Below are 25,846 nucleotides of genomic sequence, written 5' to 3'. Positions count from 1 at the left end.
TTGGGTGCCGGAGTGTTGACGAAGGCTCTAGGAATGAAGTTCAGACAGCGATTGAAAGAGTTTACGCAATGTCCTGACCGCACTATTATCACAAACAGCAGTCATCCCCTGGGTAACAGATATATCACATTTCTCTGTAAGCGCTCACCAACAAACTCAACCAAGAGGACTCCTGTCAGTGGTCAAATCTCCCAGCGATCATACCTAGTCATTCACTCTGAACAGTACTCAGAGCCACATACTGTTCTACTCTAGAATCTGAGTGAAATAAGGGGTCAATCGGTGCTCATTGTAAAACCTTTGCGCTGTTGTTGTTAGTAACTAATATAACTTTAATGCAGCTTCTCCAACATTGTTAGTAAGTAAGCCTACATTAATTTGTCACATGCTACAGACACGATTATTGGTAGGTTAACTCCACAAATCATAGGTATTATTTTAGGATGACTGAATAATGGATGACCCCACTAAGCTTTAGGATACATCAATTTTTGTGTTTACACTCAAAGATTGTTCTTCAGGCATGCAAACTGGTTTGGGGTGAAAAAGGTGACAAAGTAACATGGACACACGGCATGCGCAGAAAAGTGCAACCACAGACATCTCGAATTAAACACAGTACATAATAATTTAATATATACAAGTCTAAATCTCTCATCCTGAAATCAGAACATATAAGACGCATTAAGTAGCAAATTATACAAAATCTAAATTATAAAATATACAGCATGTCACATTTGCATTAAGCAGAGAACAGCTGTACTCCCGTCTCTCACTATTGTCAGTCATTTGTTGTCACGAGAAGAGAGTGGCGGTGATAGGTCTAGGTCATCGGACTAGAGCAGGGGTCCCCACGGATCAGTGTTATTTGGGTCTTTTATTCACGAACCGGTGTTCTGACAAAGTTTGCAACCCATCAAAAATTGCAACGATGTGTTCTGCACATGCGCGTAACATTAGACATAGCCGCAAAATGTGCAGATGCAGCGATTCCAAAGTAAACACTACACAAACTTTCTTGAAAGAAAGAAATATTAATTTACGTTTGATCATGGAAGGACTTGTAGAAAAATTCTCCACATACATCCTGCCATGTTAGCTGCACACAAAAACTGCACACTGCTTTCATCATTAACGTCGTTAAGCATTAATTAAGAAGCCCGCTTCACAAAGATACGATGTTGGAAATTGCAACAAGGTTTTCAATGCTCTCGTAGCGATGTCAGGATATTCCGGAATGACATTAATCCAGAACCTTGGTAGAGTTGTTGTCTCAAATGTACGTTTAATTAAGTCGCCGTCATTTGCAATATCTACAAGTTGATATTAAGTTGAATGTCCTGTTGCACAGACATGCTCCAATCACTCGGTTTATTCACAAACGGGTCACGAATCCACTCCTTCGCCGTTCGTGGGTCTTCGAGGTTGTAGGCTCGTCAGGTGCCCTTTTCACCGTAAGAATATCTCCAAAGACGTCTGTTTTCCTGTCATCTTCGCTCGTGTGGGGGCTAATTATTTCCGGGAACAAATGTGCTGCTCCCGTGGCCTAGTAATACGTTATTATCGAGGACAAGCGCACATAGATATATTATATACACAAACAAGATGTACTGCTAGCAGTCCAATCAATGGATTTCTATGACGACATTCTAATCTATCCCGTCGTATTATATCTAGAGTAGACAGGGATATTGGTGTGTTAAGCAGGGGAACAGGGTTAATTCGGCCAGAATGCGGTCGTTGGACTAGAGCAGACATGTCCAAAGTCTGGCCCGGGGGCCAAATGCGGCCCATGGTCAAATTTCATCTGGCCCCCAGCCTCTGTCATGAAATCAATAAGGTCTGGCCTGCACACAGACTTAATTGGTCAGCAGTACTGCTACCAGCATATGAAGTAGCTGACACACTAAATGCTGTTCCTCATTTACCCACTAAAAGGCAGCAGCACTCTAAGCAACATTACCCCATGTGACCCCTCACTTCCAATTTTCTAAAATGGCGACAATCAACAAAAAAAAGTTGACTGCGACGGCTGATGCTTCAAGAATAGGTGGAAATTGGACTACTTCTTCACTAAAATACGCAACTACTGTGTCTGCCTCATTTGCAGAGAGTCACTGTTTTTAAAGAGTTCAATGTAAGGCAATATTACCAAACAAGACACGCTGACATGTACAAGATTTCAGAGAAGATACGCAGCGAGTAATTGAAGCAACTTGAAGCTAGTTTAATTTCACAGCAGCAGTATTTCGCAATAACCCGTGAGTCGAAAGAGAACGGCACAAAGGCTAGTTGCGAGATTGTTGAAATTATTAATTTAAAAAAATATTAAAGCAAATGTGAAACACAGAATAGTTTGCTAGAATTTGCTTAAATATATTGTTCTACGTAAAGGACGTCAGCCAAGGCCGGCCCCCCACATTTTTACCACACCAAATCTTGCCCCCTTTGCAAAAAGTTTGGACACCCCTGGACTAGAGTGTAGTTTTGAGCATGTACTACGGTTTTGAAGTTAACGGTTTCACTCGCTCGTTGACAGACACCCTCCCCCCGCCCCATTTTTTTCTCCTTGGATCTACGTGATTCAGAAGAATGACCCATTTTGATTTCAAAACGGCGAAATTTCTCCGAAAGGTGGCAAGTTTGCATGCCTGGCTCTTGTTCTCGGGAACACATATTGAAGATCATCGGTCTCAACTCCCCAAAGTGTTGGACTTGCCTCTGATTGGCAGGGATTTTCTATCAAAACCAGCACGGCTCTTCAACTCCATTTACCTCATTAACTTGATAATAAGGAGAAGCGCAAGTGCCTTTAACAGCCATTTTTAATTCTTGTGTTACCAACTTTTGACCAACCCAGTGAATTAATAAGAACCAGTGATTAGGAAATGTGCCAATACTTTAACTTAACCCATTAGTCATCTTTGTGCAATCATGTCAACGTGTTAAAAAAACCCATCTTGTTTGTTAATGTCAAACTTTATATATAATGTTTATATATGGAGATAGAAATAATGTAAAGTTGATTTTTGTGGTCTTATTACAGTCTTGGGCTCGGTGATTTCTAGTCTCATTCTTGAAAATTGTGGTCTTGTGCGCACTACATCAGTTTATATGTTGGGGAAGGCGTATTGTCACTTAGGCTACAAGACACACTTAACAGTCTCTGTACCCAGTCAATCAAGTCCGGTAAAGGGGCCATGAAAAGGAAAAGATAAACCGTCTCTTTCCAGGGTATCGTGGGTCATTTTCCACAGCATAAATGGGATTGGAGGGAAAAAGGCATCTTTTGTTTATGTACCATGTCTGTGGTCTGTCAGAGATGAGTCATGCTATGTGGAGGAGGAAAGCTACAGTAAATATTGTTTTACGTTCCTTTTTGCTCAAATGGAACTGGTCAACATTTCATTACGATATGAAGGACCATGAACATCCCTAATACCAATCCACACGCCTCTCCGCGTCTCTCTGGAGTCTTGCAAAGCATGCCTGAGCTTTCATTTTATTTGTCTTTAGGATTCTTTCCTGAGTTTCATTTTCTTAGCCGCAATGGTAATGTCTGACTCATGTGTTCTTTGCTTATCCTGCACTATACTGTAACTAAAACTGCCTGCATCTCACTGGGAACGCTAAATGCTAAATTTCTATAAAAGGCTCTGTACTCAACTGCAAATATCCAGTAAGCAACAATCAGCGTTGTCAGTAACACGTTACTAAGTAGCGTGTTACTGTAATCTTGATTACTTTCTTCTGTAATGAGTAATCTAACGCGTTCATTTCTCCAAACCAGTAACCTGATTAAAGTTAGTTTCCTTAGTGTGTGTGCGTTACTATTTTGTTATTGCCTCATAATGTATGTAGAATGAAGAATATTTTATTAATGTACAAAGAGCATTTTGAATAGAAAATGCTACAAAGGTGTCCGCTACGTGTTCGTTTCCATGGTAACCGCTCACAGTTACTTCCTGTTTTGGTCTCGAGTCACACGCGCTAAGTGTTTTGGGACTGGGGTGCACATTCGAGCAGAGTACAGCCACCTATTTAGATGTGCGAGTGAATTTTGATCTGTGTATGTCCATGAATGAATGTGAGAATTTTTCCTTCGTCCTGGAGGATTCCAGCAATAGGTTGGACCCCTTACATTCGCGGATGTTTCGTAGCTTTGCCGTTGCACACCGGGTCATCGTTACAAGCTGGCAAGCATTGTTTACATCATATTCATGTTGCACATGTGACATGTTCGTTTAGCATCTTTGGGATGTGTTCTAAATCCGATTGGTGTAAAGTGCTTAGTTGCCGCCACGTTTTGTGGCCAAATTGATCGCGTGTGTGTACAACGTACTTCCGGGTTGTGCGCGCGCATCCGAGCCCGCCCCCACCTTTGTGTTTATTGCACTGTGCAATTCATTTGTGTGTTGTTGATCATTGTGCAGTCAATTTGCATTGTTTTACATCGGCACTGATATGTTGTTAACCGCTAAACCCTAACCCGAAATTCAGAATTCTTTACATTAAGATTAATCTTCAAGTTAGCGGGGGTTTAATAAGTCGTTGGTGTTGATTTCAACAAATTTCATGCAGTTACTCAGTAATTTGTCAGTTTCATGGCTCCAGAGTGGCTAAGCTAGTGCAAGTCAATGGTGGTTGAAACCAACTTCATCGACTAATTAAACCTCCGCTAATGCGAAGATTAAAGTGCGTATGACACCAAAAAGCATGTTTATTCCATATTTCACGGGTTATTTTATGCTCCTGAATGAAATGGACCGCTTGGATGTGTATGGAAGCGATTGTTTTATTTATTCAATTTTGTCAAATACTGGGATCATGGCACACATTTTAATACGGAGGTGTCTTGCATTTTGTGGCTTACAATGCTCCTTGTCCACTGAGAATGCCACTCGGCCAACGACCGGCGGCTTGTCACACACCCCCCCTCAGTCCTTCGCGTGCCCACCGGGAGAGCGCTATACTCTGCTTATTGCCCTCTCCGTCTGCCCGGTGTTCTGTCAAATTTTCCACCCCATCAGAAACTGCAACTTTGTGTTAAAATGGCCGCAAATACAGCGATTACAAAGTAAACACTACAAACTTTCTTTGAAAAAGGAATATTTACTTACATTTGATCATGGACGGACATGTAGAAAAGTTCTCCTCAGACACATCCTGCTTTGTTAGCAGCACACAGCAACTGCACGCCGTTCTCTCACTGTCTACGTCTTCGCAATGTAGTAAAGCATTAATTTACGCCATATTCGTGTTGACCATGTGGCACTCAGACGTCGGCTAGTATGTCCGGCTGTCATTTTCCAGCTGCTTCCTCGCAAACGAGCTCTCCTGCCCGCATCAGGGGAACAACGAACTGTAACTTGCTCGCCGCCAGGCGGGTTTCCGATCGGCGAAAACAATCAACAATCCTACCGCCGTGTGATACGATCCGTAGTTTTGTGTGATTTTTCCCTTCGAAAAGCGAAAATAAGACTTTGAGATGTCACTCCGTTCGGGTTAGCATGTCGGCGATCTGTCACAACTCCTGGTTTGTTTACATTCTCCAAAGATGGAAATGACAAAAGCTGGACTAACTCCGGTAGCATAAAATATTGTTCGGGAGATGCGACAGTGAAGGTGAAGTCGACAGTTTTGACCATTATGGAGTCATTTGCCATGTCGTACTGAATAAATGCATTTTTAATATTTCATATTCCATTTAGCGCAAGACTGTTATTTGTCATGACCATACCATTTATTTAGCATTGGGGAAAAATACTAGGATAAAAAGAATATCCTGTAAAAATATTGGAGTAGAGACATTGAAACAATTACATTTTGCTGCTCTCTTTGTCGCACTGTCCTCGTTCTGAATAATTCCCTCTCAATCGGACGAATTCTAAATCAGATTAAATCATGACCCTGCCGACGTCATCCTACTGTTGGGGACGCTAGAGCGCTATAATGGCAGACTGGGCTAAACGGTAGATTAAAAGACTAATTTCTCTTCATCTGCGCTTTGCCAAATTGTTGTATATAGTTGAATTGTCTCAATAAATGTTTCTAATTCATATACAGTTGTGGTCACAAGTTTACATACACTTGTGAAGAACATAATGTCATGGCTCTCTTGAGTTTCCAGTTATTTCTACAACTCTGATTTTTCTCCGAGAGAGTGACTGGAACAGATACTTTTTTGTCACAAAAAACATTCATGAAGTTTGGTTCTTTTATGACTTTATTATGGGTTAACAGAAAAAGTGATCAAATCTGCTGGGTCAAAAATATACATACATGGATCTGAAAATCATTGACTTGAACAAGTCAGGAAAGTCACTTGGAGCCATTTCAAAGCAGCTGCAGATCCCAAGAGCAACAGTGCAAACAATTGTTTGTAAGTATAAAGTGCATGGCACTGTTTTGTCACTGCCACGATCAGGAAGAAAACGCAAGCTATCACCTGCTGCTGAGATAAAATTGGTCAGGAAGATGAAGATTCAACCGAGAATCACCAAAAAGCAGATCTGCCAAGAATTAGAAGCTGCTGGAACACAGGTGTCAGTGTCCACAGTCAAGCGTGTTTTGCATCTCCATGGACTGAGAGGCTGCCGTGCAAGAAGGAAGCCCTTGCTCCAAAAGCGGCACCTTAAGGCTCGACTGAAGTTTGCTGCTGGTCACATGGAAAAAGATAAGACCTTCTGGAGGAAAGTTCTGTGGTCAGACGAAACAAAAACTCGAGCTGTTTGGCCACAATGCCCAGCAATATATTTGGAGGAGAAAAGGTGAGGCCTTTAACCCCAAGTACACCATGCCTACCGTCAAGCACGGTGGTGGTAGTATTATGCTGTGGGGCTGTTTTGCTGCCAATGGAACTGGTGCTTTACAGAAAGTAAATGGGATGAAGAAGGAGGATTACCTTCAAATTCATCAAGATAACCTAACGTCATCAGCCCGAGGATTGGGTCGTGGGCGCAGTTGGGTGTTCCAACAGGACAATGACCCCAAACACACATCAAAAGTGGTAATGGAATGGCAAAATCAGGCTAGAATTAAGGTTTTCGAATGGCCTTCCCAAAGTCCTGACTTAAACCCCATTGAGAACTTGTGGACAATGCTGAAGAAACAAGTCCATGTCAGAAAGCCATCAAATTTAACTGAACTGCACCAATTCTGTCAAGAGGAGTGGTCAAAGATTCAACCAGAAGCTTGCCAGAAGCTTGTGGATGGCTACCAAAAGCGCCTAATTGAAGTGAAAATGGCCAAGGGACATGTTCCCAAATATTAGCGCTGCTGTATGTATATTTTTGACCCAGCAGATTTGATCACTTTTTTCTGTTAACCCATAATAAAGTCATAAAAGAACCAAACTTCATGAATGTTTTTTGTGACAAAGAAGTATCTGTTCCAATCACTCTATCAGAGAAAAATCTGAGTTGTAGAAATAACTGGAAACTCAAGAGAGCCATGACATTATGTTCTTCACAAGTGTATGTAAACTTTTGACCACAACTGTAATAAGGCTATTTAAGACTTTTTTTTATCCTGTCATATGCATTGTAAGCCTTATGTGTAAAATTCTGATCTTCCCCTTTAAATTTTAATTATTGTAAAGTCAACTACATGCGATAACATTATTCTGTTGTCATTCTTATATTGAGGAAGGAAAGGGGAAAAAATGGTCAAAGTAACTGATAAATTACTTTAGAAGTAACTTAGTTACTTTGATAATACAGTAATCAGTAGAGTAACTAGATTATTTTTGGAGGTGTAATCAGTAATCACTAATTAAACTACTTTGTCAAGTAATTTGTGACAACACTGGCAACAATAGATTTAATTTGGTTTGTCGGATGCTTAAAATACTTCAGGTTTGTAAGGTCACAACAATAAAGAATGGCGGAACTTGACATGTTGCAGTCTGTTTATTTGTGGAAGAGTTGCTCTAATAATAATAATAATAATAATAATACATTTTATTTCAAGCGCCTTTCACACAAGGACATTGTACAACATTAAAAACTAACAAAAAAAAATTTTAAGCAGAATGAAAGTAACACAAAACTAAGAGGTCTGAATCAAGGTGCGTAAGAAAGATTGACCAGATGTGTTTTGAGTTGGGATTTGAAAAGTGGGAACGTAGATATGTTGCGAAGCTCAGGGGGTAGGGAGTTCCAGAGCTAGGGGGCAAAGTGACTAAACAATCTGGAACCAGAGGTGGTGAGACGGCATGAAGGACAGAAAAGTGGAGGGTAGAAGGAGAACAAAGTGAATGGGGAGGGGAGTGTTAATACAGAGGAGGTTATATATACAGGATGGGGCCAGGCTGTGAAGTGCTTTGAACGTGATGAGTAGAATCTTGTAGATAATTCTTTGGGAATTGGGAGCCAGTGGAGTTGACAGAGGATGGGGGTGATGTGGTGTGTGGGGATGGTTCGAGTGATGAGGCGTGCTGTTGAGCTTTAGAGGAGCTTCAGTTGCTGGAGGGATTTATTTGGGAGATCGTAGAGCAGGTTGCCATAGCCAATCCAGGAGGTGACTAGACTGCAAACAAGAGTGGCGAGAGATATTATGAATGTAGAAGTAGGGTGATGTGTCGTTAATATGACATATGAACGCTACAGAAATGTAGCTTTTGTGTGCAGACAGTGAAAAAAATAACATTGCAAATTCATAATGGCAGACAACCATTAACACTCGCAGTCACATTTCTGGGCAATTTCAATTACCGTAATTTCCAGACTATTGAGTGCCCCTGATTATAAGCCTCACTCAGAACATTTTTAAAGCAAAAACCATTTTGTACATACATAAGCCTCTCCTGTTTATAAGCCGCGTGTGCCTACATAGTAAACTGAAATATTTATAAAGAAATACACAGAGTTTTCTAAGTTTTAATATACCATACTTTAACGAATCGGGTTATGATATAGCGCGTGACTTACTGCGGGTAAGGGAGATGCGGAAGAGCAAGAGACGTGCTGTTGTTGTTCTTGCGGGTGTGTCTGTGTGTTGTTCCACAGGTTTCCAAAATAAAGAATTGCAACCTAACTAAGCGGGTTACTCTTTGTCATCGTTACAATACCTTAACTTTTCTTTCCAAACAGCAGCAGCAACATGGCACTTAGCTGACTCCTCAAGCTCACTCCTGAGCGTGTGTCGTCCTCTTCGTCACGCAGCAGACCAGTTTTTCGAAACCCGTTGGTGATGGTGGATATTTTTCACGCTACTTCACGTTGTCAGACTTTTGCAAAAGTTGCTCTTCGCATACGGCCACTTTTGTAAACGATCTGACGCCGCTGGCCATCCAAGCCTTCAATTCAACTCGGCACGTCATAGCCATTTCTTCTAGCATTTTCCATTATGCGGGTATGCTAATTTTACTAATGCACAAAGATTAGGGTCTGCTACTTTTATTCGTGCACAAAGCACAAAGTTAAAATACAGGTAAGAGTGCAAACTAGCATCTTCCTCTACACATATATTCCACGTGTCTTACGCTTACATTTTATGCTCGAGCGCCCCTGGCAGTCGTTAGAAAAATTGATCAATTGGCCGCATCATTGCATGCCGCAGGATTCAAAATGAGGGAAAAAAGTAGCGGCTTGTAGTCCGGAAATTACGGTACAATCACCAATGAGGAGGGGAATCATTGAAACACGAAAAGAGGACAAAGCTGCAACTCAAACATGCAAACTAGTCAGACTCTTCTTCCAGTACTAATCACTCGACAGCCATAACATTTGCAAATTCAATACATTTTCATTCTATTAGAACCCTGTTTCCATTTGCCAAACAAAGATTAAAACGCAAGAAGAGTAGGGACATTTGTACAATTTCTTAAATACTGTACTAAACAAAATAATTAGTAAAATACTGCAAAAAAATTAAGTTATTTGCCGTTAACAACCTTTCTGGTTTCCTTTATCATTGAAAAGGCCTGAAGTTTATTTGTGTTGTTTTTGTGTTGGTTTTAGCATTTTAGTAAGTGTTGTTTTAAACACAGTACAACAGTGATTAGTAGTGGGTTCATTTTGTGTATTTGCAGGTATTATTCCGTTTGGAGTTTGAGTTCAGTCGCAGTGTATTTCTAGATCATCTCAGAGTCATCTTGGAGGCAAGCAGGTGTGGGCATTCTCTTCAGAAACTTCTGTTTGTAAAAAAAGTTGTCTGTGAATAAGATGGTCTGGAATTTCAGTCTTTAACATTTTTTTCTTACAACAGTAATGGCGAAGAAATGAGTACAGCTGATAACTTTAATGATATATATTACTCACTGCAATATGAAGCAGATCTTCTCTTCACAAGGTACTATTGTACTTAATGTACCTCTCACATACTGCAAGCAACTGATTTCAGCTAATTTCTTTTCCTTTTTGGCATTTTAATGTACTGTATTCACTTGAAAAGGGATTCAAATCCAACCCGATATGAGATCAAATCAGAGTTATCCCTGGAAGAGCCTGGAGTAATTGGTCCTCCTTTTAACTTCACTTTTCAGGTGAGCTTACTTTTAAATCACCAGTTGATTACTGAGCCCGAGAACCTTGTTTGTAATCACCAAAGTAACACCATGCCATTATTCAGATCCAGAATCTTGGATACTTCCCTGTGAAAGATCTACAGTTGAACATTGAGGTTCCAGAACTGACAAAAAATGGCAACCAGCTACTGCAAATATCTCATTTGCACATTGACCAGGTGACTGCAGCAAACATAGACACTGTTATTTTATTGAAAAATTATGGACTTTGGAATTTGAATTACATTTTTCTGAAAACCTAAAAGCAGTTGATGACAAACATTCACTAACTCAGTCAAGTTTATTTTCTGTCATTTATTGCAAAATTAAGAGTAAAGCTTAAGGAATGTTCATGCACATAACTGTATGTACTAGTACATCTGCAATTCTGAAAGTGTAATAGGGGTACTCTTTGTGGCTCTCTCTCTTGGTAGGTGAAAGAGTTAATGAATGAAATGTTCAAACTGTCATACATTTTTCTGTTGTATACTGTTCTGTTCAGGCTTTTTTTCTATTAAACTTTCTAATGTACTGTATTTTCTGCACTATAAGACACATCAGAGTATAAGGTGCACCTTCAATGAATGGCTTCTTTTAAAACTGTTTTCATGTATAGGGCGTACCAAATTATAAGGTGCAGTAATAGTAGTAGCAGTAGTACTAGTTGGGGTTGTGTTACGCATCCACTAGATGGAGCTGTGTTAAAGGAAATGTCATGCCATGATTAACGAATATTGATCTACTGTATACAGTATATAAGGTGATCTGTCGGTTTTTGAAAGTTTTTAGGTGCGCCTAATTATACCGAAAATACAGAAATCCTTTCAGTATATTTTACCATAATTAAACACAATAATAGTTAACGAAAGCCTCATCATTTTCAGTTACTATTTGTTTTTTAGTATTTTTTGATGAACATTTCAACCTTTTACTCTTTGATTCTTTATTTTATCGTTGGCCATGATGCTAGTACTTGAAGAGCTAAGTTATTTTTTTTAGATTGTAGTTGGCGTAAAAGGTTTGAGAAACACTGAGATCTCCCTTCCATGTCCAACAGAGAGATGGGACTCACTGTGTACCACCCCAGCATGTGGCACAGAGCAGAGCATCACCTGAGGACCTTAGCCGCTTCTCTCGCTTGGTACGTTACAGTCCCACCACACTAATTCACCAAAGATGGAAGAGGTAACATGAAACAGATTCCCTAAAACTGCATGACTGTCATCACAGAATCGATCCAACACCCTGATTCTGCCAATCCAGTGCACAGTCAACGTAGCCTCCTACAGGGAAATCTCAGTTAGAATTACAGGAGCTCTACGAGTACATACTTTACATGCAGTGAGTATCCCCTTCCAGACACTTTTTTACTGGATGATACAGTATACTTAACTATTTTAATAAATTGTGTCTTGGTAAATTGCTGGTAAGTTTTGTTAAGGAAAAATAAGACTGCATGTTTTGCGTGTTTTTCCCCAATTCAGCTTAAGTTTAAAATTCTCGAACTGGTGACCAGTGCATCAGTGGAGCTGCCTACCAACAGTCCTATGTTCCTACATGAGGAGAGACCTGTCAGACAAGTGAGTCAATAGAAATGCTGCTCAAATAGTTACCTTAATTTTCTTATAAGTATTTGTGAAACACTGTAAATCAGGGGTTCCCAACCTTTTTTGCATCATGGACCGGTGTGATTTGGGTCTTTTTTTCATGGACCGGGTTTCGATTAAATTTTGCAGCCCATCAAAAATTGCAAATTCGCGGTTCTGCACATGCACGTAACGTTAAAAATGGCCCCGAATGCAGCGATTCCAAAGTAAAAACTACAAACTTTCTTTAAAGAAAGGAATATTTACTTACATTTGATAAGGGACGGACATGTACAAAACTTCTCAGACACATCCTGCCAATTTAGCTGCACACAACAACTGCACCCCGCTCCCTCACTGTTAACGACTTCGCCGTGTCGTTGAGCAGTAATTTACACCATATTCGTGTTGCAAATGTGTGTTTATGATGTAACTAGTTTATTTAGCACAGGGGTCCCCAAACTTTTTCCTGTGAGGGCCACATAACTTTTCCCTTCTCTGATGAGGAGCCGAGGTCAGTTTGTAACAGAAAAAGTGTGACGATTGCTGGAGTGCCTAAATGTAAAAATTTATCGATTTTTAGAAAGCCACATTCAAATAACCCTTTCTGGATTCTTCACGGAACAAAAGTAAATAAAATAAAAATAATAATTATATTATATTATATTATATTATATTATATTATATTATATTATATTATATTATATTATATTATATTAATTTAATAGATAATAACCAAATAACCCTCTCTGGGTTCTTCACAGAAAAAGCCAGGAAATAAATAACACAAGTAAAAACAATAAAGAAAAAATTCTTAATTGGGGCCGGACCAAATGTGGCCGTAGTTTGGGGACGCCTGATTTAGCACCTTTGGATAACATTGAGAGTCCAACAATGTAAAAGAGGGCTTTTTCACTGCCACAAAAGCTTTGGGAGCAAAATTTTGACAGAACACCGGCAATGTGCGGCAGAAAAATACAGCAAACATAAAATAACATTTGTTTTAGCCCCGTCGTGTTAAGAACAGGGAAAATATAACTCACCTGCTGAATCAGTGGGAGGCCTGAGCTTTTTTCGTTGAGACGAGATGGTCCCATCTAGGTGTGATGGAAGAGTGAGAGAAGCCTGCTTCACAAAGATAAGATGTTGGAAATTGTAGCACGGTTTTCAGTCCTCTCGTAGCGATGTCAGGATATTCCGGAATGACTTTAATCCAGAACCTCGGTAGAGTTGTTGTCTCAAACGTACAGTAAGCTTAAGGTCGCCGTCATTTGTGATCGCTACAAGCTGATCCTCCTGTTGCACAGACATGCTCGAATCACTCGGTTTATCCACAAACGGGTCACGAATCCACTCCTTTGCAGTTCATGGGTCTTAATGATTGGGAAGTAACGTAGATTTTGATTTCTTTGAGGTTGTAAACGCATCTTCTGGCTCACCAGGTGCCCTTTTCCCCGTAAAAAAATCTGGCCAAAGACGTCTGTTTTTCAGTCATTCTAGTGTGGGGCTAATTATTTCCGGGAACAAATGTGATGCGCTTGCCCTACGTCATACGTTATTATCGAGGACAAGCGCACATAGATATACAAAACAAGATGTACTGCTAGCAGTCCAATCAATGGATTTCTATTATGACATTCTATCCTGTACGTACTATTATATCTAGCGTAGACAGGGATATTGCTGTGTTAATGGGCACAGGCTAAAGTTAGTTCGGCCAGAATGCAGTTGGTAATAAATTATTATTTCTGTGCGGCCCGGTAGCAAATGTGCCATGGACCGGTACCGGTCCGCAGCCCGGCGGTTGGGGACCCCTGCTGTAGATAACTTTTTTTTTTTTTAATGTGGAGGCAACAATAACCTTTGTTGCTTTCACAAATGTCTATCCTTCTGGCAGAGAAGAACAATAGAAAGCATAACAATAGAAAGCATAACAAATGCACACGTATATGAATACGCATTTTAATACAGGAGTATATGTGTTTGACAGTGTGTTCATGTAAAAACAATTAAATGCAGTATATATTGTCTTCTCGTGGAGAATTTTATTTTCTTTTGGTATTCATGATTCATCGTGGACCAAACAGCAATATACAGCAGGTTCCTAACCCTTATTGAACCATAGCTTCTATTTTAAATAAGAAAATCATGTTGCACTCCACCAAACAGCTCAGTGTAAAACCTGGGACTATTTAATTGAATGCAAATTTTATATGAGCTTCCAGAAACATTGACGTATTCTTGTGTATGAATTGAAACAGATTAAAGAGCATGTAGCTTCTGAGTGGGGAAAATAGTTCATTTTCCTAGCTTCACTATAAGTCACTGTCAAGAATGGATGATAATAAATGGATTGTTTGTTGTTATTGGATCTCCCTAGGCACATTGGACTGACACGGCCACTTGGTTGGGAAACATTGCTACTGTGTATCCAATAACAATTTGCCTTGTTTTCATCTATAAAATTAAATGTACTGTAATTTCATTAAAAAAAATATATATATATCAATATTATTATCATTATAAGGAGTGCAGTACTATCAGCCACACCCACCAAATATTACAAGAAAACTAAATGTCCCACATAAAACACTCAGGTGTTTTTTGGGGGAAGAAAAATATTGAGCAAGAGGGCATTCTAAAAAAAAATTTTTTTTTTTAAACAGCAAAACCCTATCTGGAGGTGAGAGCACGCGAGAACAGAATTACAGAAGCCATGACTTTAATGAGTTATTATCGCGTACTTACTTTGTTTCGATCCAAAAACCGCATGTCGCATGTATCACTGAGTGTCAAGACAGAGCTGTGAATGGCCACAGCTGGATTTTTGGGGGATTTTATGGGTGAAACATGGTAATATAACAAAGGTCGCAATGCAGAAATCACACACATCAAGGAGTGGTCGAGATTTTCTTTTTCATATATTTACTCTTTTAAACGTTTTTTTTTTTTCCCAGCCTTTTTTTTTTGTTTGGATCAGGTATTTATCATCTAGCATATCAGAGAAAATGTGACAGTAACAAAAAAAAAATACAATTAAGCGATAGTTATGAGATAGACATCCGTGACTTTTTTACAGACGCCATTTTTTTCATGGTGACATAATTTGTTTAAAAGTTTAAAATATGTGAGTGAATAATTTTTTTAAGTGTTTTTTTTTTTTTAACCGAAATATGAGACGTCAATGAATGATTCTAAGCTAACAAAGCTATCAAACTGTTGATTTCAATATATTAGACTCAGTGGACGATAAACCGCAGGGTTATCAAATTATTGTCAGAAGATGTATTTTGTCCGATTCGTATTCTGGCAGCATAGGCAGCGTGCCCTCGATTCCCACTCAGTGGTGGTGTGATTGCGAACGAGAGTGGAGGGCTTTCTGTGTGTGTGCCCTATGGATGACGACCAGTTGAGGATGTGGGCCGCCTTTTTTTTGTTTGTTTGTTTATTAATTTGTTTGTTTGTTGGCCAACTCATTTTCATTCTTTGTTTTTGGTGATGATCTATTATTGTTATTCAATTTTGAATTTTATATATAAAAAGTATAATTATATATATTTTTGAAAGTTTTTGTGATCTGATTAAGGATTCAAACAGAAGAGTCGTGAACTGCTTATATAAAGCACAGGCGGAGGGCCCTGTGAACGTGGGTATAGTAGTTCAAATGCTGTGTGGTGCTCAGGGACCGAAAGGACCAACAGCACAACGTGTCAAAGTCAGGTCTCCCATGCTGAAGTCTGTGCTGCCATCTATTGGTCATCATACACAAAAACCAATGCTGCAATTGTTTTCACCCCACTTTTGTGGTTGAGTTAAAGATGAACTATGAAATATGAATATCGGGCTTGATCATTTTATCTCATTTATATATATAATTACAAATCAAAAAGGAAAAACATTTGTCTGGGTTAGGTCACTTCTTCTAAATTGGCATTTTTAGTTTTTGATGAAAAATGATTATACTTTTGATTTCAGTTGAATGAGATGTTTGTAAACCAAACAATTTACTAAATTTACATCTTTTTTTAATTGTGTCCAATTGATAGATAATACTGGAAGTGAGAAAAGAGGGAGATTACAGAATCCCAACCTGGATAATCCTCGGGAGTACATTGGGAGGACTCCTACTGCTAGCTCTGCTCAGTTTGGCTCTCTGGAAGGTAAGTGTTATGCAATCAGCAGGGAGGATAAAAACAATCTGATCACAAAGGACACATTTACCATAGTATTTGGCACTGCTACTAAATTATTTTGAATGAATATATTTTTTAATAGCACATGAATGGAATTAAATTGCACACAGGGAGGGGTCTACCGCAGTTTGGGAAAACCAACCAGACAAAGAAGGTATGACTTTTGAGGTGTCAGTCATTTGTTAAACACTCATGGGTGCAGGCATCCGAAGCACAGGCCAGTGGCTTTCCTAAAAATATATTGCCATTCAGATCAGTTTAACACTGATGAAATTAATTGATATAGTAACACTCTATTAGTGCTTTTCTGGAACAATCATGAGCACTGTAAGAAGTATTCCTACATCCCTATATGTCAAGTAGCCACATTTCTCAATCACACAGAACACAATGGACAATCACAAAAAAAAAATGTGCGTGCCTCAAAGAAGAACAAAACAATATTGAACATTATTCGGTAGGCAAATCAGTGAGGCAGATTTTTGAGAATGGCAACAGCCGATGGAATGAAACTCCTACAAAAATGGTCCCTTTTCTGCTACGATTGATTTGGCAATACTGGCTACTGCTGTCATTCAGTTCTGAGAAGTTTAGAGTGGGGGAACAGAGCATTTTAGAGGCCGTGTGAGTGATTTTCAAGAGTGTTTCTTTTGGAGACTGACAGAATGGTGTAAAAAAGGGTATAGCAATAAAAACAAAATAAACTGAATAATTGTCTTGTGCAGCAGCAGCACAAGTTGAAGGTGACAAGGAGGGCATTGAAAGTAGGGTGAAAATGGAGGCTTTGTTGTGCCTTTTTATAGATGTCTCTTATATGGTGTTCAAAGGTGAAGTTCACCTGTTCAATTATGTTTCCATTGATGGAACTGTGGATTAACTGCGGAGTTGGTGGATTAATGACTGTTTCCTTAAATTAATCAAGACTTACATTGTAAGTATGATTTTTCATGCACCATTGTGTGGAGTGAATGGCTGAACCTCTGATAGGCAATAAGGGCGGGCTGATTATTTAGGAGAGCCAGGCTTGCAGTGCCATCAGAGTATTTGTAGTATGTCGTGATCAATGTTCCCCTTAATTTTTCGCGTGTCTGAGCAGACACACAAGCTCCTTGAGCACACTGAGGACCACTGTGTAGCGTAAGTGAAGTGACCTGTATCATGTTATTGACTAGACACCTGTTGCTCATTGCGCTATGTTGCAAAATGGTACAGAAAACATTTTTGTTGGTCTAATTAACTAGCTCATATCAGTTCTAATATTGGATAGTTATTAATACTAGTGATGGCCTATGAAGCTTCATGTGAAGTTCCGAACCACTTGGCCAGTTGATTCGAGAATAGGTTCAATTCGTGAAACGTCATTACCAGTGACATCTCCTGGCAAAAGCTCGAACTGCAGGGGCTCACAAGCAGTCTTTCCCCCTGAAGTGTGATGCACCGAGGAAAGCTGATTTGATGTGCTATTTCGTCATCCTCCTACAATAATCGCCTACGGCACTTTATTTTGGGTTTTATTTATCTTTCGAAACATGAAATACTGAACCAAATTCTCATTACACTGTATTGATGATTAATTCCATTTCAGGGGCAGAATTGAGTAATCCATTTGACTAAGGATGTAGCCAATTTTAGCAGAGGTGACCAGCATCCTGAGGAAATGTGGGGGGCTGGAGTAAATATTTGTTCAAATATGGCGGAGGCGAATATTTTAAGAGGTATGAAGATGTTTTGTGTCACTAATGTGAGCGACGTGTGTATGTGTTTGTGGGGGGGGGGGGGGGGGGGGGGTTGCAGTGTGCTTGTGTAACTATGGTCATTATGTGGGATGAGGAACATTCAAAGATTTTTATTGAGGTCCATTGTTATCTGCAGAGTTTTTGGATTGAGTCGATTTCTTTTTTGCTTAAAACTTCTCTGCATTTAGAAAATACTTGCTCACAGGAAATACCGGTACATGATGATTGTCTGCATAAAAAATGTTTTGCTGAATGGAATAAATGAGGGTACACATTCTGATGATTTTGCCAGTAAATGAGTGGGTTTTCGGCTCTTCCCAGGGGTGGATCAGTAAACTATCACTGCACCTCCTTCGTTGCATCTGCTGAGGCATTCTTTGACCTCCTTTTATCAGACGCATCTCTGGCAACAACTTTAATTTTGTTAGCAATGTAACTTATTGAAATGACATAACTCATGTTTCGTGTTTATAGACAGCGCACGTACCTATCAGCAGCAATCAGATCATAGTGTTCCCACATTTCAGAACGACCTCTCTTCCTAGCTTGCTCGTTAATGATCAAACGAAACAGATTTCCCAGCAAGTCGACTGCAAAAACACACGCGAACCACGATGACACCAACCCGCAAATTTAACATTTGTTAGCACTGTTATGAAATAATGAGATGCTATAATTCAAATCACCTCAGCCAGTCACTTGTCAGAATCAAGACGCCAGTGTCTGTGACCCATCCGATTGGATTATGAACCGATAGGGGTGTTTCATTCACGAACTGAAACAGTTCTTGTTTTGTACGTCATATGTCACGTGGTTTGAAGCAAGCTCCAGAGCAGTGGTCCGATATAAATCTACGTCATCGGTTCAGTGCACGTTTCGAAGTTTGTTTCAAGCTGCCATCACTAATTAATACTGTAACGCTTAAAGTGATCCTCGATCTTTAAGACAAGTAATTCTTAAAAGATAAATGTTAGTATGAGTTATGTTAATTTGATATTAAAACCCCTCTTAATGTTTTCATTTTAATAAAGTTTGTAAAATTATTTTAAGTGATAGGTCGCCATTCTTGTTACGTCGCAGTGCGTGACGTCCCCGGGCCTGTTGCCGAACTTTCAGCATGTCACTCTATAGCTACCCCAACATGTCGTTGGTTCTGCCCTTCCAATTTGAACCAGATCGGAAAAGTGAAGAGCAGGCCAGCACTCTCGGTCGTTCACAAGACGAGCAGCAAAGGAAAAATGAGAGCAGGAAATACAGTGCCTGATAAAACAAGAGTTGGGAATAACTGGTGATGTACTTGCGGCAAGTGCATCTCAATGACAATGGAGCTAAAGAGTGTATATATGATCTTTATTCAGGAGTCACACGGGGTGTCCATATCACACAAATCAACAGCAAAATGACATAAGAAAAAGAAACAGAAACTGAAAAAGAAAAAACATGGAAAAGGCACAAACTATCTGTGCACAACAAACAGGCTTTTACTCCAATGGCGTCACATGCTTGACCTACATCTATAACTATTTTTAGGATCCGTTGTTTTCATTAAAACACTATTTTCGGACTCATTTAACCGACACATGAACTTATACATCAGATTTCTTAGTAGCGCTTTAAAGGTGGGTAACCCAAAACTGACAAATAATTAGCTGGCGCTGTACCACGCTAGGCACCTGCAATAACAGGCTCAAGGCATCATTATAAGCTACATTTAGCCTCTGTATGGACTTCGCTAAGTACCTGGTCCACAGGTGAGCAGTGTAAAATGGTGTGCAACATGCCCTGAACAGTGATATTTTCACGTGGATGGAACACATAAAAAAATCTCTTAAGTATGTTTGCCTGTGCATAAAGTTTACTGCATTGACGGTAAATTTCTCTGTCATCTGACAAATCATCAGTTATAAAATGTCCGAGATATTTAGCCTCATTGCAGTCATTTAGCGCTTTTTTTGCCCAGAAAGAAGCGAGGGAATACAGCCCCCCTATCTTCTTTAGATCTTAAAATCATAATGTTACTTTTCTCTGCATTGTATTCAATGTCAAATTGGTCACTAAACTGAGAACATAATGAGAGTAACTCCTGTAAGCCAGCACTGCATGGAGAGAGCACCACCACATTATACGCGTACATAAAATGGTTAATGATAGTGCTTTCTACAACACAGGCAGTATTACATCTATTGAGACGGTTGGGCAATTCGTCCATGTATACATTGAACAGATATGGTGAGAGTATTCCTCCCTGTCTTACACCATTACTAACTCTGAAGGAAGAAGAAACCGTGCTACCCCATTTAATGTGAACAAGTTGATTTGCATACCAAAAGGCTAGAATACGAATGATATATTTGGGCACCCCCCTTTGTGTCAACATAAGAAAAAAGTTTGCTATGATTGATCCGATCAAAAGCTTTTAATGAATCAATAAAGCATAAAAACATTGTTGAGTTCAGGCCTTGATACTTCAGTAATAATTCCTTCAACGCAAATACGCACATATCGGCTGTTGAGAACTCTGGTTTATGTGCAGATCCTCATGGTAAGCTATTGCGTTTTCAAACTTATCCCAGTATAATTATGTAGATATTTAGCATCCAGGGCTGTCGTGTGCTTTACAAACAGTACAGGCCAAAGTCTGAGCACATCTTGTCATTCGTGCATTTTTATTTTCATGACTATTGACATTATAAACTCTCACTGAAGGTAATAAAACTATGAATGCACAATTGTGATAGTCAGGATCGGAGTCGTGTCGTAGCTGACTGTCCTCATTAAATTCGTCATCTGACGGGAACAAATCCTGGAATCGAGTGTAATCCATGTCTTGTACATTGTAACGCGTGGTAGGTAGGATATGTGAATAAAAGTACCAAAAGGGGGAGAAGCTTGCACTTATGCACATTTATTCACAAAAAAAATAATATTTCAACCTTGACCACTCGTCACTCGGGAGCTCAGCGTGACGCACACACGCGTTCCCAGAAGAACTCCAACATAAAAGTAACGTCCATGTCAGAGTCACTGTCGTCACTTTAGCGTGCCATAGTGCTTTAATTATTTGGTATGCTTTGGGGAAAACTCCCACGAAGAATAGTCAACAAAAAAGAGAACAATAGTAATCCAAATCCGCGTTTTTTCACTCACTCGAAGATCCAGGAAGTAGACCGATCCCATGGCAACGTTGCAGCCGCGATCAGGCCGTCGAATCCACAAAATAGACTGATCCGAAAAGCGGCTGTGGGACCGTCGAATCCAGAAAATGGACAAAGGCAAAACCAATATTGCCGCCGCGATGGGACCATCGGATCCAGAAAATTGACGGATCCCTCACTTGATTAAGGATCCAGGAAAAATGTTCGGGCGCCAGTTGTAACGCGTGGTAGGTAGGATATGTACATAGAGGGACCAAAAAGGGGAGAAGCTTCCACTTATGCACATTTATTCACAAAAAAAAAAAATAATTCCACCTTGACCACTCACGCCACTCCCCTTGTTTCAATTTGACTGGAAATTGCATCCAAAAGCAGCTCATCATGGCATTTTACTTCGCGAGTTTAGGCAGCAATACGCAATTGTTGTATACGCTACACATTCGGAAACATCCCATTTACGTCATCACTGTTAGCCCGCAAAACATGGTGCCGACTGTCGGTCAAAATGTGTACTAAATATTATAAAATATTGCCACTGATTTAACATTTTATGTGTTTCTAACAACATATTTTAGTACAAGAGAACAATTGTGGTTTATTAGAGCCTACATGTATTTAAGGTAGAGGATCACTTTAAAAAAATTGGCACAGGAATGTTGCCTCAGTAAATCAGCACAGTCTAGTCTCACACTTTTCACTCTTTATTTTTCTCGACACCCACCCAGGTCATGCATCTCACAACTATATAGGCTAATTGTGGTGCAGTAACCCACCAATGGGAGCCTCGCGTTGCCGTATTGAACGCACCAATAGGAGTGTCGTGCTGAAACATCACTTCTGCGCTGACAGTAGTTCTATATGTGTTAATATGTTTCTGTTGAATTTTATTTTGTGCGCTGCATAGATTTTCTTGTGCGCTGAGAATGTGCAAGCAGTGGTTGTGATTGCGCACACACACAGCTTAGAGGGAACATTGGTCATGATATGTATCGAGTCCGTAATGCTTGAAAGCTTAGAAGGAACATTGGTCATGAATTGTGTAGAGTCTGGTCATGACCCAAGGAAGAGCAGTACGGGACGGGAAGTCTGGCTTAGGATAAACATTCAACAGAAAAAAATAAGACTGAATAGTTTTATATTTGACAGTTCAACACAAACAGCAGGTACGATCATAGGCGTTTTTGGCCTTTGCACATACTATGGTCAAAAAACGTTATATACAGTAGACCAACAGTGCAAAATAATGAAGAAAAATTATATAAATACATATATAGCTTCTAACACAAAAGGGTTTGGAGGATATCTCTTTGTGAGGTTAGATATTGTACCAATTACCTTATCAAAAGTATATACATGCAATCAAGCTTCTCGAACAAACATATCTACTGTATTTAAAAATTGAAAAGATTGAGAGAGAAAAAAAAATCGAATATAACATTGAGTCTTTTCAAAAATATTGACAATATACTAGTTCAATTTTTTTAGGCATGCCACTCTGTTCCCCTTTGAACACGACAAAGGGCCACGTCATAAACATACTACGTCACACAGCCCTCGCTATAGCGCCTCGCTATAGCGCCTCGCTATAGCGCCTCGCTATAGCGCCTCGCTATAGCGCCTCGCTATAGCGCCTCGCTATAGCGCCTCGCTATAGCGCCTCGCTATAGCGCCTCGCTATAGCGCCTCGCTCGGCAATTTATTAAAAATGTTCACTTTACGTCTGTCTTTCTTGACCTCACAATGGCTCCTGGGATATGTAGTCTTTCGCCGTGCTTTCGGTTTTGAAAATTGACAAGAAATGATGGAAATATGGACATAAACACATGGTCCATGCAGCATTTTATCGCTTATTTATGAGGGCAATAAAACTATACAACTCAAATGACATTATCTCCCGCTTTTCTTGGTCGATTGAATTCAAGTAAAAACGAGCGTGGACCTCAACTTCTGCACTTTCAAATGAGACCAACCACCGGCACGTGGGTGTCGAAATTATAGCGTGACGAGGCTTCAAAGATGATATGGGTGTATAACGTGTCGCCGCTGACATGTCCGGTGTTACAGTTAAAGAGCAGATGAGTCAAATATCTTTTTGACATGGCTACGGATAACAGGCAACCCATCTTGTATGCATGAGAGAGATTCTTGATCGATATGTGCTTGGCATCTTTTCAACGCCTGGTCAGGTGCCAAGACAAACTGAGCTCTTAAGCCTTTTTTCTCCTCATTTATCACAGAACAGGGTGCATATTTAAGATGGTAAATGGTATTATACTTGTATAGCGCTTTTCTACCTCTCAAGGTACTCAAAGCGCTTTATACTACATTGCCATCTACCTACTGGTGAACAGCACCAGGAGCAATGCGGGGTTCAGTATCTTGCTCAAGGATACTTAGGCAAGTTCATCAGGGTGGAGAATCGAACCCACAACCTCTGGGTTGGGGGACAGCTACTCCACCACTGAGCCACGCCACCCCCCCAAGATGTGGTTGCTTACCGATTTACTTGGTCAACTAAAAACGGGCGTGGACCTCAACTTCCACACTTTCATATGAGACCAACCAACGGCATGCGGGTGACGTAATTACAGAATGATGAGGCTTCAAAAATGTTATGTGTAATTTTGTCACCGCCGACACGTTCAATGTTAAAGGGTTAATAAAAAAATGGTTGTAATTTCAGATGCCATAAATGAAGTCAATTACTTGCTTTTAATATTTATATTGTTAAGATGATGCGCAGGTTGTGTGTTTTATCAAAGAAAAATAAAACACAGTATGAAAGTTTAGAGGCAACAGAAAGGTGATGCCAGCGAAGATGAAATGTATTTCTTTTGACTCCTGCTCAGGTTTAAAATAATAATAATAATAATAATGGTACGAAATGGTCTTGTAGCAGGTTTAAAGGGAATCTGGTCACATATTGTTGGTGCCAATGTTAGGATGTTGTTTGGGAGATGAAAATGAGTTCTTTTTACTTGCTATTAGTATTATTGAACATATGGAGTTTAAGGCATAATAGTCAGTCAGTCGTGCAGATTGCAAGCACAATAACAAAAAGATATTGATTTATGGTGATCTTTCAAGGACTGTAGGAATAAGTTACCAGGGTGGGGGATGCACATCAAGTCATGGACAATTTTCGGTTCAGTCACTTTGGCGACTGTCTGGTTCATCGACTAAATAACTGAAGCATGCGCAGAACTATTGGCTTTCATAATAACGCTGTAAGTCCAAATACCTAAAGAAATGAAGTATTTTCAGATGTTTATTTGAAATTGTGCTATTTTGTCCTCCTAGTTGGGCTTCTTCCAGAGGCAGAAACGGAGAGATGAAGACGAGCGGGAAATGAATGGAAAAGTGGCTGAGGAACGGTAACGCAAGCTATGTGCCCCCAGCAGATACATTTCCCAAAGGGGAGCTGACACTCAGGGACCACCCATCCTTCCTCTCTTCCTCCAACAACCACGGTGGCGCCACCCAGACAGCTCAGTGTGATCACTGAGGCAAGGCACTTTGAGCGCATCGGCTCTGTCCCACGCCACAAGTCTGCACTGCCACACTCAGTTAGTTTGACTGCACTGTTCCGACATAAGGGCCCTGTTCGTCCGTATTTTCCACTGTCCTCTGTGTCAATGCTTCACAGGTTTTGGGGCTCTTGTTTCTTTGGACTTTTCTTTAGTCATGTCTAAGGAACAATTGAGAAAGTGTTGATTTGTTTTTTTGGGGAGGAAATTCCTTGCAAATCTCTTTTCTTATTTTTAAAATATTTATTTAACTCTTATATTAAATGTATAATACATGAAAAACCTCAAGGGTAGCCTGCAACCCGGAAAGCTGCCACATAGGTAAAGATATATTGCTGTATGTAGAATTTGATATTTAAAAGTGGCAGTTGACTTCCATTTTGATGTAAAATGATATCAAATTATACCAGTCACCAAAAACTTGTTGAAAAAGAAGTTGAAAGAAAAAAATATTGATTTTGCTGTAAAGAAACCTCTATTTTATCTGAAATGTCTGTTTTTCCCCATTTTTCCTTGAAAACATGCAGGATTGTCTTGTGATATTTGATGCACTTTTACTTTGTACAAATTTAACTTGAATTTGTAAATAGATGTGTACTTTTATACCCTTTCAAATATTATAAAATGTAATTATTCTCCACATGGCATTACAGGTGAAAAGAAAAAAGAATGGAAAAGAAAATAATGTGATTTTTTCACGTGGTTGTGCACCTTTTCCCATCCCTTACATTAAGAAAAAAAAACTGCGGCATTGTTTTCTTCTGGATGAAAAAATGTTGTAGGATGATAATATGGATTAAGACAATGTGCAACAATCGCTTTTAATATTTCTAATGAATGTCGCTCTGTCCTGTTGGATGGAGTGTAAAGAGCTGTAATATGTACATAAAAAATGTATTCACACATATATTTGTCTCCGAAATCCTTCATGGTACAGTGCAAAGGTGTCAAACCAGTTTGCAAGAAGTTCCAAATGAGATACTAAACAAGCTACTACAGCGATATTACAAAAGTTGTGTTGAAAGAGTTTTCCAAAAATTCCAATATGTCTGTGAGCTTGTGAAAGTACACTCTAGGCCGAGCACTGACGAAAAGGAAGGGTAAAAAAGCCAAGATGACTTACATGAGTAAAGGAACATTGT

At 39.6% G+C, this 25,846-nt stretch overlaps 1 protein-coding gene across 2 annotated transcripts in view; it reads left to right on the top strand.

Annotated features, from left to right (window-relative positions):
• The window catches only part of itga11a (integrin, alpha 11a), a 106,607-nt gene extending 81,007 nt beyond the window's left edge, over window positions 1-25,600 (top strand). For both annotated transcript variants that reach the window (XM_057849473.1, XM_057849464.1), the window contains exons 22-30: window positions 10,034-10,110; window positions 10,210-10,293; window positions 10,396-10,486; window positions 10,573-10,686; window positions 11,565-11,648; window positions 11,738-11,848; window positions 11,992-12,087; window positions 16,140-16,253; window positions 24,478-25,600. In XM_057849473.1, coding sequence (XP_057705456.1) covers window positions 10,034-10,110; window positions 10,210-10,293; window positions 10,396-10,486; window positions 10,573-10,686; window positions 11,565-11,648; window positions 11,738-11,848; window positions 11,992-12,087; window positions 16,140-16,253; window positions 24,478-24,555 — 849 coding nt within the window. In that variant the 3' untranslated portion in view covers window positions 24,556-25,600. The remainder of the gene's footprint in view (window positions 1-10,033; window positions 10,111-10,209; window positions 10,294-10,395; window positions 10,487-10,572; window positions 10,687-11,564; window positions 11,649-11,737; window positions 11,849-11,991; window positions 12,088-16,139; window positions 16,254-24,477) is intronic.
• Window positions 25,601-25,846: the final 246 nt, after the last annotated feature.

Source organism: Corythoichthys intestinalis, chromosome 1 (assembly GCF_030265065.1).
Source record: "Corythoichthys intestinalis isolate RoL2023-P3 chromosome 1, ASM3026506v1, whole genome shotgun sequence".
Classification (NCBI taxonomy): domain Eukaryota; kingdom Metazoa; phylum Chordata; class Actinopteri; order Syngnathiformes; family Syngnathidae; genus Corythoichthys; species Corythoichthys intestinalis.
The sequence above is the reverse complement of the archived record's forward strand: the minus strand, read 5'-3'. Positions and strand labels throughout refer to the sequence as shown.